This window comes from Lemur catta, chromosome 14, assembly GCF_020740605.2.
Source record: "Lemur catta isolate mLemCat1 chromosome 14, mLemCat1.pri, whole genome shotgun sequence".
NCBI classification, from domain to species: Eukaryota; Metazoa; Chordata; class Mammalia; order Primates; family Lemuridae; genus Lemur; species Lemur catta.
The window spans coordinates 60,468,433-60,492,540 of NC_059141.1; the positions used below are offsets into that span (position 1 = coordinate 60,468,433).

Sequence of the window (24,108 nt, forward strand, 5' to 3'; positions counted from 1 at the left end):
AACTCAGATTCTCAAAGCTTAGGCCAGGGATCAGCCATGGATTTTTGTGCCAGGAGTACAGCAGGAGTTACCCAATCCGCTTTACTCTTGGAGACACTGAGACAAAGAGAAGTTCCTGTGTTTCTGGCTTTCCAGTTTAGAGCACAAAAGATGAAAATAATCGCAGCTTTCCAGAGATAAGAGGTGCGCTGAAGGAATTCTCACGCTCCTGATTCCCATCCCCCTGGATTACCCAAGCCGCAGTAGCTGTCTCTAAACGGCCTTCTTATTAGACACTGACAAGAAAGAAACACAGGAAGCCCAGAAGGGATTTCTGGAGAAATTTTCACTTGTTGGTGATAGAATAAACAAACCCTATTTTAATTGGCATCCTCTCCTTAACATATGTGTTAAATTCCCAGTTCACTGCCTCAGATTTTCATCAATCTTGAGAAACTATTTTTTTCTTTTGAGTTTGCTTTTGATAAACATCTGATTATATATTTTATTTGACTCAGACTTCCAAATTCTCAAATCTTCATATGTTTATAGATGCTATCAAGGGCAGAAGACATGAGTGGGTTTTATCACAGTCCTTAACAAAGTGAGAACTCCTACATAGATTATATACAAAAGAAGAATTAGGTGCTGTTAAAATTAATTGCTAACTTGACTCATTACCTATTCCACATCCATTCTCTTCTCTGCCCAACTGAATTTACCCTCCTGCAGATTGGTGAGGAGAATTTTGTTCATGTGTAGATATTCCGTGAGATGCTGGATTATGTGGTCAAATTGGTTCTGCAGTGCTCAGATGATAAGTAAACTGTGAATTCTGTGTTGCATTCTCATTTAACTTTGAAAATATATATACAACACTATAGAAAATGATTTAAAAAATCTTCCAAATTTCAATAAATCTTTTAAGTTCTCCCAAAGGAATTTTACCCATATCACTGTATTTAGAGTTCCGTCACTTTTCTCTCATTAATATTTAAGTTATATCTACTTAATAAATACAAAACAAAATGTTGTAAATATTATTAAAGGTCAGAGTTTGAGAATGCAACATTTGAGTGCTAGTGGCCACTCTCCTGGCTTTGGCAATGTGACTGATCAAACTTTTATGTTCCTTGGGTCAAAATCAACTTCCTGAATTTGTACAAACATGGGATCATGTCTGGCAACATTATTATACCCTCATTCATTCTCATGATACTTCTTGCATGACTTGTCCCAAAATGCCTAACAACAGGCACGTCTAGTTAGGTCGCTAAGTCCACAAGTATAAGGAGCTAATTTGTTGCCCTTTCTTCCTACTTCTGTCTACCATCCAGCGGCAATGGTGGAGTCTGCAGGGTAGGGAGACTTGGGTGCAGAGTTCCGTGTACCTGGGTGTAAGTCTCAGATCTGTACGGTACCAGAAGCATGATACTGGGGGAGGTACTTGAACCGGTCAGAGTCCTGAAGGGAGACAGATGGCACCTTACATTGTGTCATTTGAGGAGATTCTACTATTTGCAAAGGTGTGTTCAGTGTTTGAGAGGAAAAAGAAGAGGGACATTATTGTACTTCAGGGCTGGTAACAACAGGAAGCTGTTGTTATCCCTCTGACTGAAAGGACAAAGAGAGGGAGAAGCTACCAGAATGGAGAGAAAGCAAGTTGTAAGGAGAGGGCCACCTGGTAGGCTCTGTGGCCCTGGGAAGAGGGACTCAACTGAGGCACCAAGCAGGGAGGGAGGGGGCAGTGCCATGACCTCACTCTCCTCCTGCCCTCCCAGCTCTTTTCTGTTCCTCATGTGAACCAACAGAAACCAGAGGCCAGGGGAGTCACAGCCCTCCTGTTGCACAGGGCAGGGCAAGAAAATGTATAGAGTAGATGGCAGGGCAGGAGGGGACTGGCAAAAGAAAATATAGTGTTTATAGGATTGCTATGGAAGTTAAAAGAGAGAAATAAGCAAAATGTTGAGCATGGAGTCTAGCACATAGTAGGTGTTCAACATCATGAGTTCACCTACTTCTTCTGCCATAGCTGACACTTCAAAGGATGATCCTAACCACTGGACTTATTTCACTGTTAAGAAAAACAAAGAAAAAAAACCCCTCACATATGTGCTTTTAATAAGTGAGCTATATTGCCAAAATATAATGCAGTAAATAGGACATGCCATGATAGATTTATTTTTTAAACAGATGGAGGATTTTTTTAAACTAAACCTTAGAAATAATGACTTTGAATTAATAGCTTTCTTTCATAATTGAGTTATCCAAATGAGTCATATTTGCAGTATACGCAAAGAAATTAATTATTCATAGCTCACTAAACTTTCACAACAATGAAGTCTATCAGCATGAACAAGTGACCTGTCTTAAAAACCAGTTGTATACCTATTGATCAATCAACTATTCAAGCCTTCTAACCCAGTGGCATTCAAGAAGTTATGGTGCAGTTTGCAGGATATATAAATCAGTGCCTTGGTTATCAATCATGAAAACGTTTAAGTCTATTGCATGTTTTACAAAACAAAAGCTATAATATATTAAGCTATAATTTACAAAGTTCTGAAAGCACTTTATAAGTCAACTTTTGCCTATGTACCAGGACACAGTGCATGCCAACACATACTGCAATGTCTTTGAACCAAACAAAAAGGAAGGTCTGTTAAAGACAACCTTATTTAATTTGTGAGTAGCTCCTAGAAACCATAGGAGAAGCCAAGTTTAGGAGAAGAGGGAGCATATAAACAAATAGACAAGAACTTGGAATAGAGGTATTGCAGCTCAAACATATTAGAAGTCATAATTTTTTTAAATGTCAACTTTAAAACATTTACAGGACAATATAGTTAATACAGTACTAGAGCAATATTGTATTGAATTATTTCACTTGACAAGGTGGAATGCTACTTCAACACGTGTTATAATGAGCAGCAGGAAAATACTGTTTTGGAGAAAGTATGTGTCTTCTAAAAGGCTGGTAATTTTAGACTTATTTCCCTAATTAAGACAATTTCCGTTAGGTCCAGAGAAATGAAATGCTCTCTAAAAACTCTATAAATGGAACAATTGATACAAACCAAACTTTGTACTAAACAGCTAAAGCAATTATCCAAGAGCCAAACATATTTTAATCCCAAGTTGAAGGTATTTAAACCATTTTTTTAAATTGGCAAACCCTTGCTATCTTAGTCTCTACTCATGTAGAATAAGAACAAAAATCACCATCAAGTGCTAAGGATTGGTGTCAAGAGTGGCCAAAAATCTCAAAGAAAATGTGGCCAGGCACAACAAAATCCTTTCCCTGTGACTCATTAAGAGGGAAGGGAGAAAGTAGTTTTCTTTCATAATGTATGTTTTGGCACAGTGGTATGCAAAGTGTTGCCAAGTATGTGAAAACAAACGGTCAGCAACATTTATCTTTCACTGCTTGGAGTGACAGTTATTATTTACCTTTTACTTTTAAAAATATTAATTTTTTATATTTTTTCAAATTTTAAAATACTGTACTTCTCACTAAGAAAAGGAAGTTTAAATCTCTCGACAATTTCCACAAAGATTCAGGATATATATCTGGACACACATAAACATACCATCTCTTCTAGCATTAGTCCTAAACTTCACCACTTGGTTTAGAAAAAATTCCTTCAATATTTGGAGTCCCTCATTCCTCAAGTATTAAACACAAAAGTGTGGACTAGAAGATGCTGAAGGACGTGTTCAGCTTTAGAAGGCTATGAAATGTATCAAATAACTTTATTTTTTTGGCTTTCTTTCCAAAAAAGCCGACTTATGGGGCTAGCTTAGAAGAAAGTACAACTCCATTGGTAACAGACGATCTTACAGACCCAAGGAGATTTGCAGGCTTCTTCCTCCTGGAAAGTTTTTTTTTCCCCCCCATAAGAACCATGTTGGAAGACCTGGAGCCCATCACGTCAAGAACCTAGGGAAGCCATTCACTTTGCATGCTGGAAAAACCAAGCCAGGAAAAAATCATATTTTTAATGGTTTTTCAGAATGCAACCATCTCTTTCACTGGTTTGTGTCTGCGGCTTTGATGGGTATTAAGGGTTCCGGCAGGCTCTCGGGGAGCAGTGTTGCCTGCTAGGGAAGCTGGGTGTCTCTGCTTTACCTGATGCGAGCTGCCTGAGTATCTGCTCCCTGGAGAACCGCAGGGTAAGCAAGAGCAATCATCCCTCCCGAGTCGCGCTGCCGGTCCTCGGCACGGGCTGCCCAGCATGCGCACGGTGTGGCCGCGCCCACTCCCACCACCAGTAGCTACCTGTACCTGTGGTGTTTGACAGATGGGCTTCCTCTGTCAGGAGAAGGGACCTCAGGGAACGACTGGGGGCCGACAAAACTTGACTCCATCATTTTCTCCAATGCAGTCACAGGATGCCTTTCCGCCTTTGAATACTGTGGGGAATCACATGCACAGAGTTGAGCCAGAGGGTGTTACGAGGGGAGGGCCCGTAGTAAGTACCACAGCGAGGCGCTGGGAAATTGCTGGAATGCCAGCTTCCGCTGGGCACCCGATCAGAAGGGTGGGAGAGACACCATCTGCAGCCCACTTCTCTCACACTGGGCATCCCCCACCCCCTCCAGTCTTCCCTGTCATTAGATAAGGTCCATTCAAAAGGGCTCTTCCCTTCAGAATCGAGTCTGTCTTCTTGTTCCAGTCTACACCCACGGCACACTGTGCCTGGCCGCCAAAAAGCACTTTCAAGTATGCTACATTCCATGCACATTTTCTTAAAAAAAAAAAAAAAAAAAAAAGTTGAATTAGTATCTAGGTTACTAATAATAGGGTTTCAATAGATATTGGTTGACTGAACCTCATAATATTCTGAGAATTTAGAGGACATCGATTCAGAATATCTGCCCACCACGCTCCACTGCTCCTCCCTTTCAGCCTCACAGGTAATTACCATGTCTAACAGGAGAAATTGGTGAGCATTTCACTCTTTATAGTTCCTAAACCTCCGTTTCATCTTTGACTATACTATTTAATACCTCATAGGGCACAGAAGCCTTAGAAAGCTTATAGAGTTGACACCTTAAGAAAAAACTTTGCCCAAAAGGAAATATCACATGGTTTTCAAGAGCCGGCACATTGTCAAGTTTAACACTCCCTGCATAGCTGGCACTTGAACAGGCATCTAGCAACTGCAGGTGAAGACTTTCTTCATAAATGGCATTCTTGGAATACTAACCAAACTAAAAGAGATTTTGGAATCGGGATATTCAATATCCAGTGTTTTATCAAGCTACGCATTTTGAGTGTTATCCTGAGCTACTGCAAAACTATAAAATTCAGTAGACTTCTTTTCACTCCAAAAAAAAAAAAGAAAGAAAGAAAGTAAAAATCAAGTTAATCAACCTTTTACAATCTCAAATCTATATGATGGGATAAGAATATTAATATTTCTCTTATAGTATTGTTGAACAAATTAATGAGGCAATACTTAACGCACCCAAATCAGGTAAAAGGAAGATTAAAAAAATCAAGGACTATTACACTTTAAGATGTTTAAAGATTCTCAGGATGACTTCTGAAATAAGAACTAAGAAAAGTGTTATAGGCAGAAGAAAAATGAATCTAAGCAGGATATATTTTATTACAAACTTTTTATAAAAATGTAGGCTTTAGAATTAACACTTGAAAGTAAAGTCTAAAGAATTTCAACGTGGCTAGAAGTTAGAGATAAGAAGAAAGAAGAGAACAGAGAAGCATGATCTTTCATTTCTTTTTTAAATCCTGGCTGTGGTTGTTGAGAATCAGGATAGGCTAAAACATGAATGCTGATTAATTCTAAACACTGATGAACAAAATATATATGTGTGTGTGTGTGTGTGTGTGTGTGTGTGTGTGTGTGTATGTGTTAAAAATTAGCACTAGAATATAAGAAATAAAGAAATACAAAATATAAATACCATGAATGAGAAAAAACATTATTAATAAAACAAAACTAATAAAAGGAGTTGTACCAAGAAAGCATGGCAAATTGGAAATATATATGGCAGGGATAAGTGTGAAACCATTAGTGATGACAATAACTGTGGATGGTTATATTTTAATATTAAAAGACAGAAATTCACATATTAACTTTAAAAATCTACTCATCTGTTATCTGAAAGAACTCATTTTAAAACAACAAAGATCAGATAGAATGGGTAAAGATACACCCTACAAATTATAGGAAAAAAAGGCTTATAACAGTTATAATATTAAATAAAATATAATTTGTACAAAGTACATTTTAAAAGAGAAAAAGATGGCTATTTCATATTAAAAGAAGGAACAATCCACCAAGTGATATTCATACATTTTTATCTATCTAATGACATAGCCTCAAAAATACAGAGTAAAACTAAAAGCATTGCATGAAGACTTTGACAAACTGATGATCATATTGACAGCATTTATTACCAGTTATAGAGACATGTGTAGCATTTTGAGTCACAGGAGAAAATATAGAATTCAAGAATAAAGGTGCTGGAGCAATTGTTCTCCATGAAAATAAAATTGATTTTGTTTTCTACCTTACTTCATGAATAAAAAAAAAAATCAGGTTAATGAAGGAGCTAAATGTAAAAGAAAAAAATAATAAATATACTAGAAAAAATGTTGGGGTAATGACCTTAGATATGGAAAACTTTCTCAATAAGTGACAAAAGTTATAAACCATTAAAATTTTGATAATTTGACTACACCAGAATTTAAAATAAGTGTACTAAAAAAGATCCATAAAATAAAAAGGATCTGTGTGGCAACGAGCATAATTATAGATGATAAAGTATAATTTTAGGTTAATTTATATGTTTAGATTTTGATAAAGAGAAAATATTAATGAACTATTTGGTTAATAAAAATGCATTTAAAAAACTTTATAAGATTATATAGGGAAATTTATTCATAACCTTTTGGGAGATTACCAGGACAAAACACCTAGAGACCATAAAGAAAAATATATGTTAAATTTGATTAACTACCAATTTAAATATCCTAAGTTGCAAAACTGATTATTAGCCAATCAAAATATAAGTGAAAAGCTGGAAACATGTTGGCTATTCAAATGTTAGTTCAAGACTATTCTTAAGATACAAAGGCTTCACAGAAATCAATGGGAAAAAATGAAATGAACAAGAATTTCACAGAAAACTAGACAAATATGCAATACACGTATGGGAAGGTATACAGCTGCACTCAGTGTAACAGGACAATAATCAGCATAGGGAAAATTATGCTGGGTGTAGTGACGCTTGCCTGTAGTCCCAGCTACTCAGGAGGCTGAGGCAATATGTGAACAGCCACTGCACTCCAGCTTGGGCAGCAAAGGGAGACTCTGTCTCTTAAAAAAAAAAAAAAATAGAGAAAATTAAATTTCAAGAATATATAATAAAGGGAAAAATCTGGGAAAAGTATCACTGGTGCTAATTAGGGGAATGCATTGGCAATATCCTTTAAAATAGTAAATGTCCATACTCTGATCCAGAATATTACTTCTGGGAATTTCCATCATTGATACAATTACAAAAGGTCAAAATGATAGAATTCCCAGGGTATGTCAGCAGTATAGTTTTTAATACCTGAACAAAATAAACACAAAAGAGAAACCATTGAAAATAATAGAAATGTCCACAAATGAATACTATACAGCTATTGAAAAGAATAAAAGCAAGGTCCAAAAAAGTATGCATATGAATCCATTTGTGTGAGTAAGGAAAATGCAATAAATAAACATGCATATATTGTGTATTTTTATATGGATACACATATATTACCTTTGTGTTTATATACACCTGTACAGATTTTGTATATACATGTACAGATATTTTTGCGTGTGCATTTGCATCTGTATGTTTCTCATGCAACTACTCAGGATGTAGATTTTCAAAAATGTAAGATAAACTAATAACTACTAATTAGTTATTAGTTTGGAGAAAAATAAATCCATAGGTATGAGCAATGAGACTAGGAGAAATATCAAGTCATATACCTTTAAGTTCAAAAGCTCCAGCTAAATGTTTTCATTTCCAGTAACTTTCAAAATAAGCCACATAGTGGCAGTAATGACCATGTCTTGAACCAGAATCTAAATTCCTCAAAATGGGACTGTAGAAACGGGTCAGACTTTTTCCAAAATGGAGTAAAATGACACAGAACAAAAAGAAGACATGGAGATAATTTAGAAAAGATGATTGTTTTCAACATCCCCAAATTACAAAGATCCAATAAACAATGGAAATACTTCCATGTGTGCTTCGTTATTAATTACAGTTGTGAATTACAAACCATCCTTGGAAGAAGTCAGATGAATGGCCATGTTTACTAAAGTGTAACCAACATCCTAAACTTTTATCTGACTTCCACATTCTAGAAAAGACACATTAGGGTTTGTTATTTTTTTTTCTCCAACTCCTAATAAATTGGTTTAGAAGAAAAACTCAAACGCCTAGAAAGCCCAGCTACAAAAACAAGTGAGATGCTCTGGACACATCCATGGCAAACTGGAAAAAGCAATACTCTGCTCAGCAACTGCAGAGACCAACTGGGAAAACATCGGCCAGCTGCTTCTGGAGCATCCAGGTTTTCTAGAGAAACCGCTGAATCATTAAAAGTCAGTAACCCCTTCCTTCCTTCTCTCCTTTCTTCCTCCCTTCCTCCCTCCCTCCATTCCTCCCTTCCTCACTTCCTCCCTCCATTCTTTCCTTCCTCCCCTTGTTCATGTCCAAAAGCCTAATTCAGCTTTGGGGCCATTAGTTCACACTCTGTTTTGAATCCTGAGAAATGGAGGTCCTTGTTCAAAGTCTTGAGTGATCTTCATGAATAGAATCAACCTCTTCCTTGTCTGCTTATTCATAGTATCCATATAGATGTTTTCTACATCCTTTCTTTCAAGTGTTTGGATTGTTATTAAATTATATAGTTGTTTTCATTTGTACTATTTTTGTCCATTAATACAAATTTATTTCCATAATTTATTATTTTAGACCTTTTTCCTTTCTCTTACACCATTTCACTTTAGTGATTGCATTTAACCTCAGATTCAGGTTTCAATTGCTGGTGTTCCTATCTAGGGTTGGTTGAGACATGTGAAAACATTAAAATAATCTAATAATTTGTCAATCCTTCCAACTGATATTCCATAAAGTTGGTTCAAGTTAAACTGACAGATAGTTTCCAGTTTCAGCTCTGACGAGTAAAGAGCTTGGAAGTCATTATTCCTGTCCTTACAATAAGAAAACAAAAATGAACAAACTGAAAATCAATGACTATTCTTGCATTCGTCAGATAATTGAGGTTGTAGGGCCAAGCACTACTGGGAAATCTGGAGAAGTGGGTGCATACAGAGAATCACAGCCAAGATCAGCTTCCTACAGTAGAGTCTGCTGGAGCCATAAATTGGTAGAAATGCTTAAGTAATAATTTTGACAAGTTGCTGAAATCTGTATGTGGGCTAGAATGAGAGTTAATAACAGTGGATTACAATTGAAAAGGTTCCAAGACACAGACTCTATTTAAGGAGTTCTCAGGGAAACTCAAAAACATCAGGTGAGACAAAAACAAAAACCCAAAACAGAAAACAAACTAACACACTAGAGGATTTTAAATCCCCTGCCACCTACCGCTATCACAAACATTAAACAAAACCCAACAATGACCCATATTAATATAAAACCTTACCCTAAAGGCCTATTTACCTTAGTAAGGCCTTATTACCTGATATATCATGTCCACCTTTTAACTCAAAATTAAAAGGTATTCTAAAAGACAAGAAAAAACACAACCTGAAGAGACAAAATAAACATCAGAACTTATATAGCACAGAGATGTTGGAATAATCAGACAGGGCACTTAAAATAAGCATGAAACTTATGCCAAGGGCTCTGTTGGGGCTCAGAAAACAACACCCCAAAGCATGGTAATTTGACATGCTGGGTACTTTGAACTAAAGAAACAGCCTCAGCAACCATGCCAACATTTATTGTTTTGGGACTTTTTGGTCTTGTATTATCCTGGATAGAGCTGGAAATGATTCTACTAAGTGACGTATCCCAAGAATGGAAAAACAAGGACCACATGTACTCACCATCAAATTGGTTTTAACTGATCTACACTTACTTAAGTGCACATATAGTAATAACATTCATTGGAAGTTGGGCAGGTGGGAAGTGGGAGGAGGGGACGGGTATATACACATCTAATGGGTGCAGTGCACACCGTCTGGGGGATGGACATGCTTGAAGCTCTGACTCGGGTGGGGCAAGGACAATATACATAACCTACACATTTGTACCCGCATAATATGCTGAAATAAAATAAAATAAAAAACAGCCTCAGAACCAAGGTCTCTCTCTGACCTTCTCCTGCCCCTCTGTCTCTCCAGAAGCACAAGGAGAGGCTTTTCCCTGAAGTTTGTTTATCTACCTAAAGACCAGATCCGTGGAAGAGGAACACACGTCTTCAATTTTCTTACTGAAGTTTTATTAACCAAGGAAGACTAAACTCATATCACAGAGGAAGACTGAAAATCAAACACCACACCCAGAGAGCAGACAAACTTTGTCCCAGATGTCTGTTCTACGAACCCATTCATCTCTTCTAAAAATAATTTACTACTCCTCTGAAATTGCCAATGTCCCCTATTTCCCTTTTCCTTATGAAGAAGGATACATAAACTTCTAGACATCATTATGTTACTAGGCACTCACCTTCCTGTAATGCCCCCATGCACATAAATAAATTTGCAGGCTTTTTCTATTGTTAATCAGTCTATTGTCAGTTTATTCCTCAAACTCAAACATCAATACTTAAGGGTGAGAAAGGGGGTTCTTTTGCCCCTGTAGCTGTAAAGGAAATAGTAGGCAACATGCAAGAACAGGTAAGTACTGTAAGCAGACATTTGAAAACTCTTAGAAATGCAAAGTAAATGCTAGAAATAAAAAACACTGCAAGAGAAATGATGAATGCACTGGGTAGGTTCTTCAATAGACAAAAAAAGGAAAGAAAGAAAAGCAGAAGAGAATATTAAAGAACTATAGGATAATTTCAAAAGGTATAACATATGCATAATTGGAATGCAAGAAGGGGAAGAAAGAGAGAACGGAGTAGGAGAAAATTTGAAGTAATAATGACCAAGAAGTCCAAAGTTAGTGATGGACACTGCACCCCAGATCTAAGTAGCTTATAGAACACCAAAATACCATGCAGGATAAATACCAAAAAATTGACACAATGGCATATTCAAATTGAAAAAAGGAGAGAGAGAAAGAAAAGAAAAAGTAACACACAAGAAAATCTAGAGAATATAAAATCTTAACTGCAGAGGAAAAATATTAAGAAATATCATGGGCTTTCAATCAGAAACCATGCAAAGAAGAAGGAAGAGTATTGAAATACTTAAAGTGTCAAAAGAAAAAAAAAACAAAAACACCAAACTACAACTCTATCTCTACTGAAACTATCCAACAAAAGTGAAGGAGAAATAAACTTTCTCAAATAAATGAAAACTGAAGAAATTCATTACCATCAGACCAGTCTTGCCAGAAATTATAAAAGAAGTTCACCAGGGAGAGAGAAAATGATATAGAACATAAACTCGGGTCTATATAAAAAAGAAAAAGTGTCAGATAACTAATAAATGGAGGTGAATTATTCTTATTTTTCTTTGTTCAAATAGAAGATGTTTGTTCAAAGTAATAATAGCAGCAATGTATTGGGTGAATGTTAGTGATTGACAGCAATTTTATAAAGAATTGGTAATACTCTCTTATTAAAGTACCTGTATGAGCTATGAAGTGGTAAAGTGTTATTTGAAAGTAGACTTAGATTGGTTGTTAAAGTGTATTAAAAACTCTTGTGTAACAGCTAAAAATATATATACAAAGAAGTATAGTTGATATGGCAAGAGGGGGGAGAAAATGAAATCATATAAAATAATTAATTTAAAAATCAGAGAAGGAAAGAATAAAAGAGAACCAAAAAAAAAAAAAAGCAAAGAACATGTGCAAAGAAAACAGTTACAAATATGGCAGATATTAATCAAACTATATCAATGATCATTTTAAATGATTGGTCCACATACACCAATTAAAAAACAGAGATTGTGAGAATGGATTTTAAAAATCAACAACAAATATATGTGTTATATAAGAAACCCATTTTAAATATAAAGTTAGGATAAAAGCAACATGGTAGAGAAAAATATACCATGCTAACACTGATCAAAAAAAAAAAGCTGAAATACCTATAGTAACTTCAGACAAAGTAGACTTCAAGAAAAGGAAAAGTATGAGAGAAAAAAAGGATAAGAAAAGTATCATTTACCTAATAACAAAGGGATCAATTTTTCAAGAAGATACAATAATTAACATTCATACACCTAATAACAGAGCATCAAAATTCATAAAGCAAAAATTCAAAGAACTATAAAGAGAAAAAGATAAATCTACTGTTACACTTGGAGAGTTCAACACCCATCTGTCAGTAATTCACAGATCCAGCAAGCAGAAAAATCAGTAAAGATACAGTTGACCTGACGAGTACTTTCAATGAAGTTGATCTAATTGATGTCAATAGAATATTCCTTCCACAATAGCAAATTACACTTTCTTCTCAAGCTCACATGAAACATTAATCAACATAAACCACATTTTTTGGCCATAAAATTCACCTTATGCAATTAAAAAGAATAGAAATTCTACAAAGTATGTTCTCAGACCACATTAAAATTAAACTAGAAAAATCAATATCAAAAAGATACTTGGAGCCAGGCGCGGTGGCTCACGCCTGTAATCCTAGCCCTCTGGGAGGCAGAGGCGGGTGCATCGCTCTAGGTCAGGAGTTCGAGACCAACCTGAGCGAGACCCCGTCTCTACTAAAAATAGAAATAAAAATTATCTGGACAACTAAAAATATATATAGAAAAAATTAGCCGGGCATGGTGGCGCATGCCTGTAGTCCCAGCTACTCCGGAGGCTGAGGCAGGAGGATTGCTTAAGCCCAGGAGTTTGAGGTTGCTGTGAGCTAGGCTGACGCCACGGCACTCACTCTAGCCCAGGCAACAAAGAGAGACTGTCTCAAAAAAAAAAAAAAAAAAGATAGTTGGAAAAATCCCAAAATATTTAGAGACTGAATAACATACATGTTGATAACAGAATGGTCAAAGAAGAAATTTCAACATAAATTTTAAAATATTTTTACATAAATGAAATTGAAAATACAGTTTATCAAAATTTGTGGAAAGTATGAAAGCAGTGACTAGAGATAAATTTGTAGCATCAAATTTTTATATTTTAAAGAAATAAATACCTAAAATTGATAATCTATACTAGAAAAAGAATAATTTAAGCCTAAAATCAGCCAAAGAAGAGAAAAGTTCAAGAAGATATCAATTAAATCGAAACCAGGAAAATGATTGAGAAAAATCAACAAAAGCAAATATGATTCTTTGAAATGAGCAATAATTTTGATAAATCTCTAGTCTGGCTAACTCATAACAGAAAAGAGAAGATTCAAATTACCAATAACAAGTGAAAGAGGGGCTGTCACTACGGCTCCCATGGTCATAAAATGGATGATAAAGGAACCCTCTGAGAAACTCTGTGTCCTCAAATTTAATAACTTAGTTGAAATGGACCAATTTTGTGAAAGATATAAACTACCAAAATTCACCCAGGGGGAAATAGTTCACTTTAAGCTTTCTATATCTATTAAAGAAATACAGCTATTAAAAACATCAGTATTATTTAGGAGGCCTGGAGATCCCAGGAAGGAATGCAGACTCTGACGAGGGAGTCGAGCTGCACCACAAATGTAAGGAAGGGCGATGGTGGAAGGTGGGGGAGGCGTAATGCTGCCCAGAGCAGCTTCGGAAATGAGTCTAAAGGCAGAAGTACTGCATCTAAGCACTCCTATAGCACAGAGGTATGGTGTGACAATTCCAAGAACGCTACCCAGATATTCTGCCACTGAACAAATAAGCAAATGAATGTCACATAGTGGGAGCCAGGTTTTCACTGTTCAAGTGGGAATTTATAGATAAGCAAAGGGAGGAGGCTAGAACGAGCCACGTGGTAGTGGATTAGAACTGGGGGAGACCTCAGTGCGAGCTCATGTTTAGCGGAATACAGAAACAGATGATCACATACAGAAATATTTATAGATATATGATAGTGCACATATATAATCTTTAATACTTAGCTCTTTATAGATATATATCTTTACTATATCTATAATATCTGTAATATTATATACTATATATAATCTTTGATCTGTTTGCTGAGAAGTCCTAGAAACAAGGACATCCCAGTAGCAGTGAGGACACACACACCTAGATCCCAAATCTTGGTTTCCAGTAGCATTCTGCAATAAAAGGAACTAGGGCTCCTCAGAGAAATGACCGATTCCAGGACTAGGGCACAAAATACACAACACAAAGCTAAAGCATCTTGTAGTGCTCCACAAACCCCCCCAAAACCTCACTGAATTGATGGATGATGTCAAAACCACATGAGCCGACTGAAAGACCCATCGATAGCCAAAGCCAGAAAGACTGCATCACAAAATAAAGCATATAGCTACTTGGAATACAAATCAGAATATAAAATAAGTATCCATGAGTTCATGCTGATAAAAGTAAATGACATCATGAATAAGTAAGTGGGGGAGAAGACAGAAACTTTGTAGCAGAGTTTCCAATAACTTATGTAGATACTCCACTGGAAGGAAGAGGGACCATAACTCCGCACTCCGTAAGTGTGGGACCTCGGACACATAAGGCAAGCAACAATAATGAAAAACCAGACTGATAGTGTGTGCCCTTGTATGATGTGATGAAAATGGCATTTGTTATCTTTCTATGAAAAACCTGTAACTTCATGAGAAAAACATCAAATTCCAACAGAGGGACATCATGCAAAACACTTTAACCAGTACTCAAAACTACCAGGGGTCGCCGTGACAAGGAAAACCTGACAAACCTTCACAGCCAAGAGAAGCCCAAGGAGACAGGGCAACTAAATGTAATGTGTTGTCCTGGATGGGGCTGGAATAGAAGAAGTGATTAGGTAAAAACTCAGGTAATCTGGATAAACTATGGATTATAGTCAGTAATAACACCTCAATATTAGTTCATTAATTTTAACAAATTTAATACACCAATGTACAATGTTAATAATAGGGGAAATTGATTACAGAGCATGTGGGAACTCTATGTAGTAACTTCTCAACTTTTCTTTAAATCAACAACTGTCCTAAAAAATAAAATCTACTTAAAAAATTAAAACACAGTTTTTTTTTTAAAGCAAAAGATACACACCAAAAAAAAAAAAAGAGAGAGAGAAATTTAGAGACTAAAGATAGAATTTAGTCTCCCTTTAGTTTCTTGAGTTGCTCAGGCATAAGCCCTCGGGGTGCACACCCCACTCAGCAAAACAACTCTCATTAAATTTAGCTTAAATGACAAGGATCATAACTGTTGCACAGTTTGTGCTCTATGCTGAAAGCATTTATTATGGTTTCTTCCAAAATGTATGCAGTTCCATCCCTGGGAGGACTTAAGGTCTGTACAATTTTATCCATCAGATCTTTTTTTTTTTTTTTTTTTTATTTCAGCTCATCATGGGGGTACATAAGTTTAGGTCATATACATTGTCCATGTCCCGCCCATCCCCCCGAGTCAGAGTCCCAAGCGCGTCCGTTCTCATTCTCCAGACAGTGCGCCTGGCACTCATCATGTAGTCATACCTCCATCCCCTCCCCTCCCCACCTCCCCTATCCATCAGATCTTATCTCCAGTGAGGTTTAAGTGCTCAGGTCAGCTGTCTGTTTGGACCTCCCTATTAGGATTCTCTACCATGTTACAAAGTCTGGCAGTTGATGACATGTTCTTTCCTTGACACAGACCCTAACTGTGTGCACTTCGTTAGGATCTCCTTTGGTATAACATACAAAACATTACTTTAGTAGTGAATAGGGAGAAGTCCCAGTCTGTTCACTGGTCCTCTCAGCACAAGCCCAAGTGATTTCCTCTTAAATAGCCCCATAGGCTCTGGTCCACGCTGTTATTTCTTGGGGAAGCAGGTCCAGTTGGCCTCCTTGAAAGCCCCACCTTGTGCAAGTTGCTTCAGGGTGCCGAGGCTGTCCTCTGTTACCCGCCCATCACCTGCCTTGCTCCTCACACATTGTTGGTGATGTGCTAAAATCAGCAGGCCGGTCCAGTGAAGCAGGCACATGTTAGCAGCAGAGTAACGACATTGTTTCCAGGTCTGCCACACGCATGCAGTGGGAGTCAGAAGGTTAAATGCAAATGGAGTTTGTTTGGGAAAGCAATGTTGACAGAGCTGATAATCCCCTGGTCTGGAACCCCAGGCAATAAGTGCAGGAGGAGGATATGTTAAAACGGTTTTTAAATATTCTCTCTGCTTTGCTCCCGCTCATCTATGTCTGTGTCAAAAGGTTCTGTATTGCTGGACTGACTCATGAGCCCAGAGGATGGGGAAATTGATGGTTACATGTTTTCAAGAGTGATTTCATCTGGATTTCTAATGTAAATAATTAAAAAAAACTTCACCATTGCTGCTATTTTGAGAATTTTTGCATCATGCACCAGAGCAGGAAGAACTGTAACAATTGTCAATATTTATACAGCTGCGGTTCCCAACCAGCATGGGTGAGGGTCCCCCAGGAGGAGGACAGTGGCAGGCAAGGGAGCGAAGCGCCACCTGCACCCACAGCCGCCCCTCATCCCTCCCTCACATCACCACCCGAGCCCCTGCTCCCGGCCAGATCAGCAGCATCAAACCCTCACAGGAGAAGGAAGAACCCCACTGAAAACTGTGCATGTGAGAGATCCAGGTTATGTGCTCCCCGTGAGAATGGAACCCCTGATGATCTGAGGTGGAGCCGAGGCGGCAACGTCCTCCCCCTCCCTCGTCCATGGAAAAACTGTCTTCCACAAAACTGGGCTCTAGTGTCAAAAAGGTTGGGGACCGCTGCTCTAAAGCGAAATAATATGAGACCCCCTTCAGACACCAGGCACACTAAGCACCCCCTGCCACCCCCCTTTCCAACAAGGTTCCAGCTTCACCCAGAGGACTGAACTTGTGCTATTGCTTCTTCTTAGGGAGCTCTTTGCTATTCCTGTTGTCATGTAACTCCCCAACTTGCCTGCTATAAGCTCGGATAGCACCATTTACCATTGGCTGTAGACCTGGGCACAGATAAGATTCCACATGTGTGAGATTATTTGATCAATATCTGTCACCTGCAGGAATCAATAAACTTCTTGAAAGCAGGGACATTCTCATTTTTGGTCATCATCATATCCCCGGTCCTTAGTAGGTATTGTCTGGCACTTACTAGCTATTTAATCAATATTTGAATAAATAGATGAATCTATGAATCTATATTGAATTAATAAGCTAGAACTTGACACTTAAAACATGAAACCAGATTTTAGAGTAGAACTACTCAAAATTAAGTTTAATTAATGCTACAAAGATATTACATTTTCTGACCTATATCCCCCTCTGCAAGCAATTTGATGAATTTTAACTCACTCTCAAGACTGAATTCAAATGTCACCCACTGTAGGCAGTCTTCATATCTCCCCAGTCAAACTCAGAAGTGCTCTTCCATTCTCTGACAGCACTTTGACTTAATGCATCTACGTTATAAAACAGTATATGCTTACATAGTTTTCTCGACCACCAGCCTGTGAGCATCCTGAGGCCAGGAACAATCTCTTCTGTTTGTCCTTTAAGCTCTTCATGCAGTGACCAAGACAGAAAAGTCTTCAGGAAGCATTACTGAATAAACATCTGCCTTACTATACATTATTAAGACTGTTTAAGGCATTAAATTCTTATTACTCTCCTTTAGCTTGTGAGTGTTACGTTCCAATTCTTTCTCATTGACTGTTACCGCCCATAATCCTATTTTTCTTAAGATGGTTATTGAAAAAAAGGTTTGAAAGGGGTATATAATTTTCTTCTTTAACTTTTCAGTTACGTATATTTTTTCTCTTGATTTTAAGAGAGAAGAATGGATCATCTATCTTTTGATGGCTTCTCTTGATCCCTGACCCAGGCTGAGAAGTTTCACTCGCTTCCCTTGAAGCCTATGGAGGTTCTAATTCTATCGCCGGCTCTTTCTCACTTGGGACAGTAAATGAGGTCAGTTCATTTTGCCTCACAAATGCTTTATTTGTAAAAGATGGCAAGGACTAGATGCTTCCAAGTCACTGCCAGGATAATGCACTCTAGCTCTGCAGCACCTGAGTCAAGTGTTTCCAGAATATCACGTAGCTTCACTTGACTAGGTGTTTCACATCTTGTTAAATGACTACAAAGTGAAACCCGTAGCCATGAATGTTTAATGAACTTAAGGGAATGCCAGACACAGAGAATTCATTTGTTAAACGCTGCAATTTGCAAAGAATTTCAAGTAGCTAACCTGGGATTCAAGATAAAACAAAGACAGATTTTCCTGATAGGATAAGCAGGCAGGAAATGTTCCCTCCCAAGGGTGATATTACATAGATAATCTGTCACCTTCCTCATAGTGGAAATAAAGGACTGTGGTGGGAAGCTTCCTGCTGGAACTGGGTGTTCAGAATTTCCTGATGGTCCCATTTGCAACTTGAGCATGGACTCTGGACTTCCTCACCACTCTTGACATTTTGGGAATGTCTGTAGCATTAGTCTCCCAAGTTGTTTGCAGACTTTGCCGAATGTGTGTGTGTGTGTGTGTGTGTGTGTGTGTGTGTCCCCTGTTGAGAATCACCGAGTTACAATATGTGAATGTGGGTTTGTGTCTCACTACTCACCAGGTGTCAGCAGTAACTTTCTCGGGCTCTGAGTCCCATTTCCCTTTTCTGCACATCATGGGTATAAAGTAAGTGTTTGTTGTTCAGACTAAATAAGACAATATTGAGGACTGAACTCTGACCTTATCTTTTCTCTTGCCTGAATTCCTTTCTAAGGGGCATGTGGGAAGTCATGCCTTATAAATGATAAAATCTCATTAAATGTTTTTTTTTTCATTAACCTGGTATAATGTGGCTTTCCAACATAGACTCTGGTATAGCATCACATGACAGATGTCAGACCCCCTTATCTAAACTCAAGCATTCCTTCCGACTGACTCCAAGTTTTTATACAAAGCTTAACTCTTTCAACCAATCGCCAACTACAGGATCCCTAAAACTCACCTATGACTTGTAAGCCTCCTCTTCAGAATGTTCCTTCTTTTCAGGCCAAACCAAAGTATACCTTCTCTGTATTAATTTATGATTTTACCTGCAATTTCTGTCTTTCTGAAATGTGTAAAACCAAACTGTAATCCAGCCACCTTGGGCTGTGGTCCCCAACCCCCAGGCCACAGACCGGGTACTGGAACCAGGCTGCTCACCTCCTGCAAGGGAGCGAAGCTTCATCTGCATTTACAGCCACTCCCCATTGCTCGCGTCACTGCATAAGCTCCGCCTCCTGTCAGATTAGCGGGAGCATTAGAGTCTCATAAGAACACGAACCCTACTGTAAACTACACATTCCAGGGATCTAGGCTGCACGCTCCTTATGAGAATCTAATGCCTGATGATTTGAGGTGGTGATGCTAGCACTGGGGAGCAGCTGCAAAGACAGATTATCATTAACAGAGAGGTCTGACTGCACAATAAATGTAATGTGCTTGAATCATCCCGAAACCATTTCCCACCATCCCCCCAGCACCTCAGTCAGTGGAAAAATTGTCTTCCATGAAACTTGTCCCTGGTGTCAAAATGGCTGGGGACCGCTGGCCTTGGGCACACTCTCTCAAGACCTCTTGAAACTGTGTTCCCAGGACCACAGTCACTTATATTGGCTCAGAATAAACCTCTTTAAATATTTTGGCAGAATTTGTTTTTTCTGTTATCAAGACATTTTCATTATTTAACATCATACTATATATGTGCCCTGTACATGTTATTTGCTATTACTATTATTACTATTTCATTTACCATTTTTGTTATTATTATTATTATTGGCATTGGTATTTCCTCATAGTTCTTGCCAGAAATAAAATATATAGATCAGAAAAGGAAAAGTGCTTCCCCAAATTTTCTTTAATGCCTGCACATTTTAATATGCATCCAAAAATTCTTAGCCACACATCAGATTACTAATGACTAAGACTACCTGCTCCTTGTCTCCAACTGCACAGATATCTTAAGGACAGCATTGAAGGAAAGCAAATGTTCTTAAACTTATCTATTTCTTTTTAATGGATTATTGATATCTATTCTTCATCACTATTTTCTCCTAAAACACACAGTATGGAAAATTGCAGTCAAATTGATATTTGCTTCCCGTACCAAAATTATGAGCAAAGGGTATCCATATGTAATTTATCAAAGGGGAAATTTGACTAGAAAGATGTGGACAGAGAATATACTTCACTCTCAAACAAAGAAATGCAACTTTTTAAAAATGTCATTTCGTACTATTAAATTTGCAAGGGAAATGCTGACAAAAGTATCATAAAAATAAGAGTGACCCACACTGCCTTCTAGTGCTAAAATTGACATATGCCTCCAGGAAAGCAATTTGTTCATCCCAATTTAGTCTTGTTAAAGGGACTTGCTCAGGTAGGCCCCTGAGCCCAAGCTGGCAATGTGTGGAACGCTGTCACCACGTGCATGTGTCTGTTCCGTGAACCTTGCTCTCCTTTTTCAAGTCCTTAAATGCCTTCCTCTAATATCTCCTCTCTGTCTGGCCTCTCTATTTCTCCTTAAACTCCTTTTTAAACTAATAATCCCTTGGAATGTGTAATCTTAGCTGATCACACCACATATCAGAGACAGAATGTCTTCTACATGCTCTTTAGGGGTACCAGAATATGCCACCCTGAAATACATCTCTTTGGCATAGGGATTATTTTGAACTAAAGATCATTGAGAACCTGCAAATGCAGGAAAAACTACAAATAGGGCACACATTTTTCCTTTTGTAAGTGAAATTTTCACTTGTAGAAATGAAGAGGAAATTTAACACCCCATCAATAGGTAAGACACTTAAATCTGCATAACAACCCTTACTAAACAACCCTTGTTTACCACAATTTTTTTGGTCACTGTCCTATAACTTCTCTCCTCCGTGCAGAATCCTAAACCCCTTTATTTTAGCCTAAGATGGTGTATAAACCTAGGTTCTCAGTACCCTGTAGAGTTGCTTTGACTCACGCATTTCTCAGTGCTCCCATGTGTTAACATGTACCATGCACATGTTAATAAACTTCTGTTTGTTTTTCACTTGTTTATCTGTCTTTTGTTACAGAGTCCCAGCTGAGAGCTGAGAAGGATAGAAGGAAAAATATTTTTTCCTCTCCTATACTTTGCTTATACACAAATGGGATGAACACAAAAAGACACTATCCCTACACCCTCTCTTGGGCCCCAAAGGAATAATCCAGTTGAGCCCACGCCTTGCTGCCCTGTGCCCACATATCAAATGTTGGGAAAGGGTGGGCTGCAGAGGAGGGAAGAGGGAGAGAAAAATGGAAATAAAATCATATATATCCAAGGTTTTTCAGGTGTTGAAACCCCTACAACTAGTAATTCCAACACTAATAATTCCGATCAAATGGGGGAGCGGGGTACAAGAGTGAAGAGTTTATGTTTACATTGCCAATAATAGGAAACAATGGGAAAGAACCCGAATGTCTACCAAGAGGGGTGGAGGAGCAAACTGTGAAGTGGTCACTGTGTGAACCATGATACAGTTATTCCACACGAGCTTGCGGAGATCGTAAAGCAGACAGAAAATGCTACTGATGACATGTTAGGTGTAAAAGAAGGGTACAAAACTGTGCGTGCCCTGGCCACAATGCCACCCTGTAAAATGCACAGGGACTGTCAAAAACTCTCTTCTTAAGTTAATTTTAGGCCCAAACAAACGATTTCATCAACCTCTGTTCCGCCCCCACTAAGACTTGAACAAAGACGAACATAGTTTTGAACACCTCAGGGCTGCTTCCGAGGATGACCCTGGCCACCCTTAAAGTGCCTTCCTGAAAAAAAAAAAAAAGAAAGAAAAAGAAAAAAGAAGGAAAAAGAGGAAAAGAAAGAGCTCAAGGCTATTAAAAGAATTTCAGGTTTGCTCTAGCTGTTCTAGCCTACACCGGTGATAGGCCCCTGTCCTCCCTTCACTTAGAGAATTTCCTAAAAAACACTTAAAATTGTGAATATGTTGCTCATCTCCTACACCTCAAGGATGTCTTTGTCAAGGACCAGAAAGCCATTTTTTGAATGCAATCATCAGAAGGCATAGGCCCTCTGTCTCCCAGTCTCTGTGGGAGGATAGAATCCTAACTGCAATAATTTCCAGCTAACCGACACAGCTGGTCTAATACATCAGCGCTGACTAACTCTGTAATTTTTTACTTCCCTGACTCTGCTCAAGACCCTGCAACTGCACTTGCCCACTCCCTTATTCTCCCTTTAGAAAGCCCAGTCACCTCTGCACAAATTGATGTTGAGTTCAGTTCACAGGGGACTATCTTTCCTACTGCAATAGTATATTACTGATTAAAATCTGTCCTTATCACTTTAACTAGTCTCCAGCTTTGTTTATCTTTGACAGGAGCAGTTGCTAAGGACTCGAAGCCTGCCATCAGTGTGATTGTTTTAGGGTGGTGGGATTACACTCATTAGATATCATTAGGAAAACCATTTTCTGTGTTTCTGAAAAGAACAATCCCTGCACATTGCCATGAATAAATGTTTAACAAAACTTTGCTAGGCAGTGATTCTGATTTATGAATTCTGCATTAAACCATCTAAGTACATCTGTTATGCACATCATAGTGGTAACTCTTTGGGTAATGATTTCTTAGAATCACAAATGATGTATAAATTCCCAGCGATTTAAGCGTATGTCCTGGGTGATTGCCTATTATACTCAAACTAGGTTTATACCGTGGCCTTTGTTCTTTCTTTTTGGGCCCCAGAATCTGGAAGTGCAATCTTGTGTGGGGGCAAAGAATTGCCACCTAAGGGGAATATTTCTGCATGTATTAGACAGTGTTCACTTGTCTTTAATTTAGTGTTTTGCAATATATCTCAGAAATGATTAAAACTACCTTACAAAGAAGGTAGGAGGAAAAGAGATTGCATTAACCTCAAGTTCTCGTGTCACTTACAAGGCCTGGTGTTAGAAGGACTGACTTTGGGATCATACCTCTCACCTTTCACCTTTGACCCTTCTCACACTCTGTAACTTGGAGTTGCTTAAACATAGCATATATTGGGATTCCATGGTTTTATTCTTTCTGTATGTTCTAGTCTCTTGTTCTTAGCCTTTTGACTCTCTGATGAACTTTTGATGCCCTTCAAAACCAAGCCTGAGCCCAACTCTGTTGTGAGGCAGCACCCAGGTCTGCACCCATGGGCCCCATCGGCCTCCTCTCGTCCAGCCTCTGCTGCAACATCAACAGCCTCAGCATGCTCACTTCTAGTTCTGCTGGTGTTTGTATTTCTTGCTACACGTAACTTCCCACAGGGCAAGGAACATTGTATCCCTAATGTCAAATACTATTTCTGGTACAAACTAAAGATTCAATAAGTGTTTATGGGACAAACAACTGAAGCTCTAATTGTTACCAGAGATTGATACTAAAGATTATAATCAAGAGCTGAGATTTAACTTTTCTCTCTTTCATCCAATCTAATACATATATACATGCATCTGTGCACACCCCCTTCCCCAGAAATGCAACATGATTTAATCAAAAATGTGTAAAAATTCTGAAAAAATATACACGTCTGATCACAGGCTCCCATCCCCTCTGGACTGGATGCATTGAGGTGGCTGCAGGAGCAGGTGCGAAAACATGCAAACTTACATTTTGCAGCTGGACATGACTCTTCACCAAGTTTTCTGACTTTGTCATTGTGCTGGACGCTTTGAGACTGTAGTTTTTACCATTCTGTGGCACTTTCAGCTGCTCTTGGATTTGTTTAGCTTGTTTCCTGTGGTTATAAATAAATATGTGTATAAATATTTGTATAAACTCATTCTATTCCTATTTTTGAGGTTTATACATTCTCAACATCTATTTTTGTTGTTTGCTAGATAAACTCAGTTAAC

General features: G+C 38.1%; 1 protein-coding gene across 5 annotated transcripts in view; it reads right to left on the reverse strand.

The window, feature by feature from the left end:
• The window catches only part of NRG3 (neuregulin 3), a 1,032,879-nt gene that overhangs the window by 7,870 nt on the left and 1,000,901 nt on the right, over positions 1 to 24,108 (reverse strand). For all 5 annotated transcript variants that reach the window (XM_045567954.1, XM_045567953.1, XM_045567951.1 and 2 more), the window contains exons 6-7: positions 23,864 to 23,990; positions 4,265 to 4,392 (exon numbers count right to left, since the gene is read on the reverse strand). In XM_045567954.1, the coding sequence (XP_045423910.1) occupies positions 4,265 to 4,392; positions 23,864 to 23,990 (255 nt within the window). The remainder of the gene's footprint in view (positions 1 to 4,264; positions 4,393 to 23,863; positions 23,991 to 24,108) is intronic.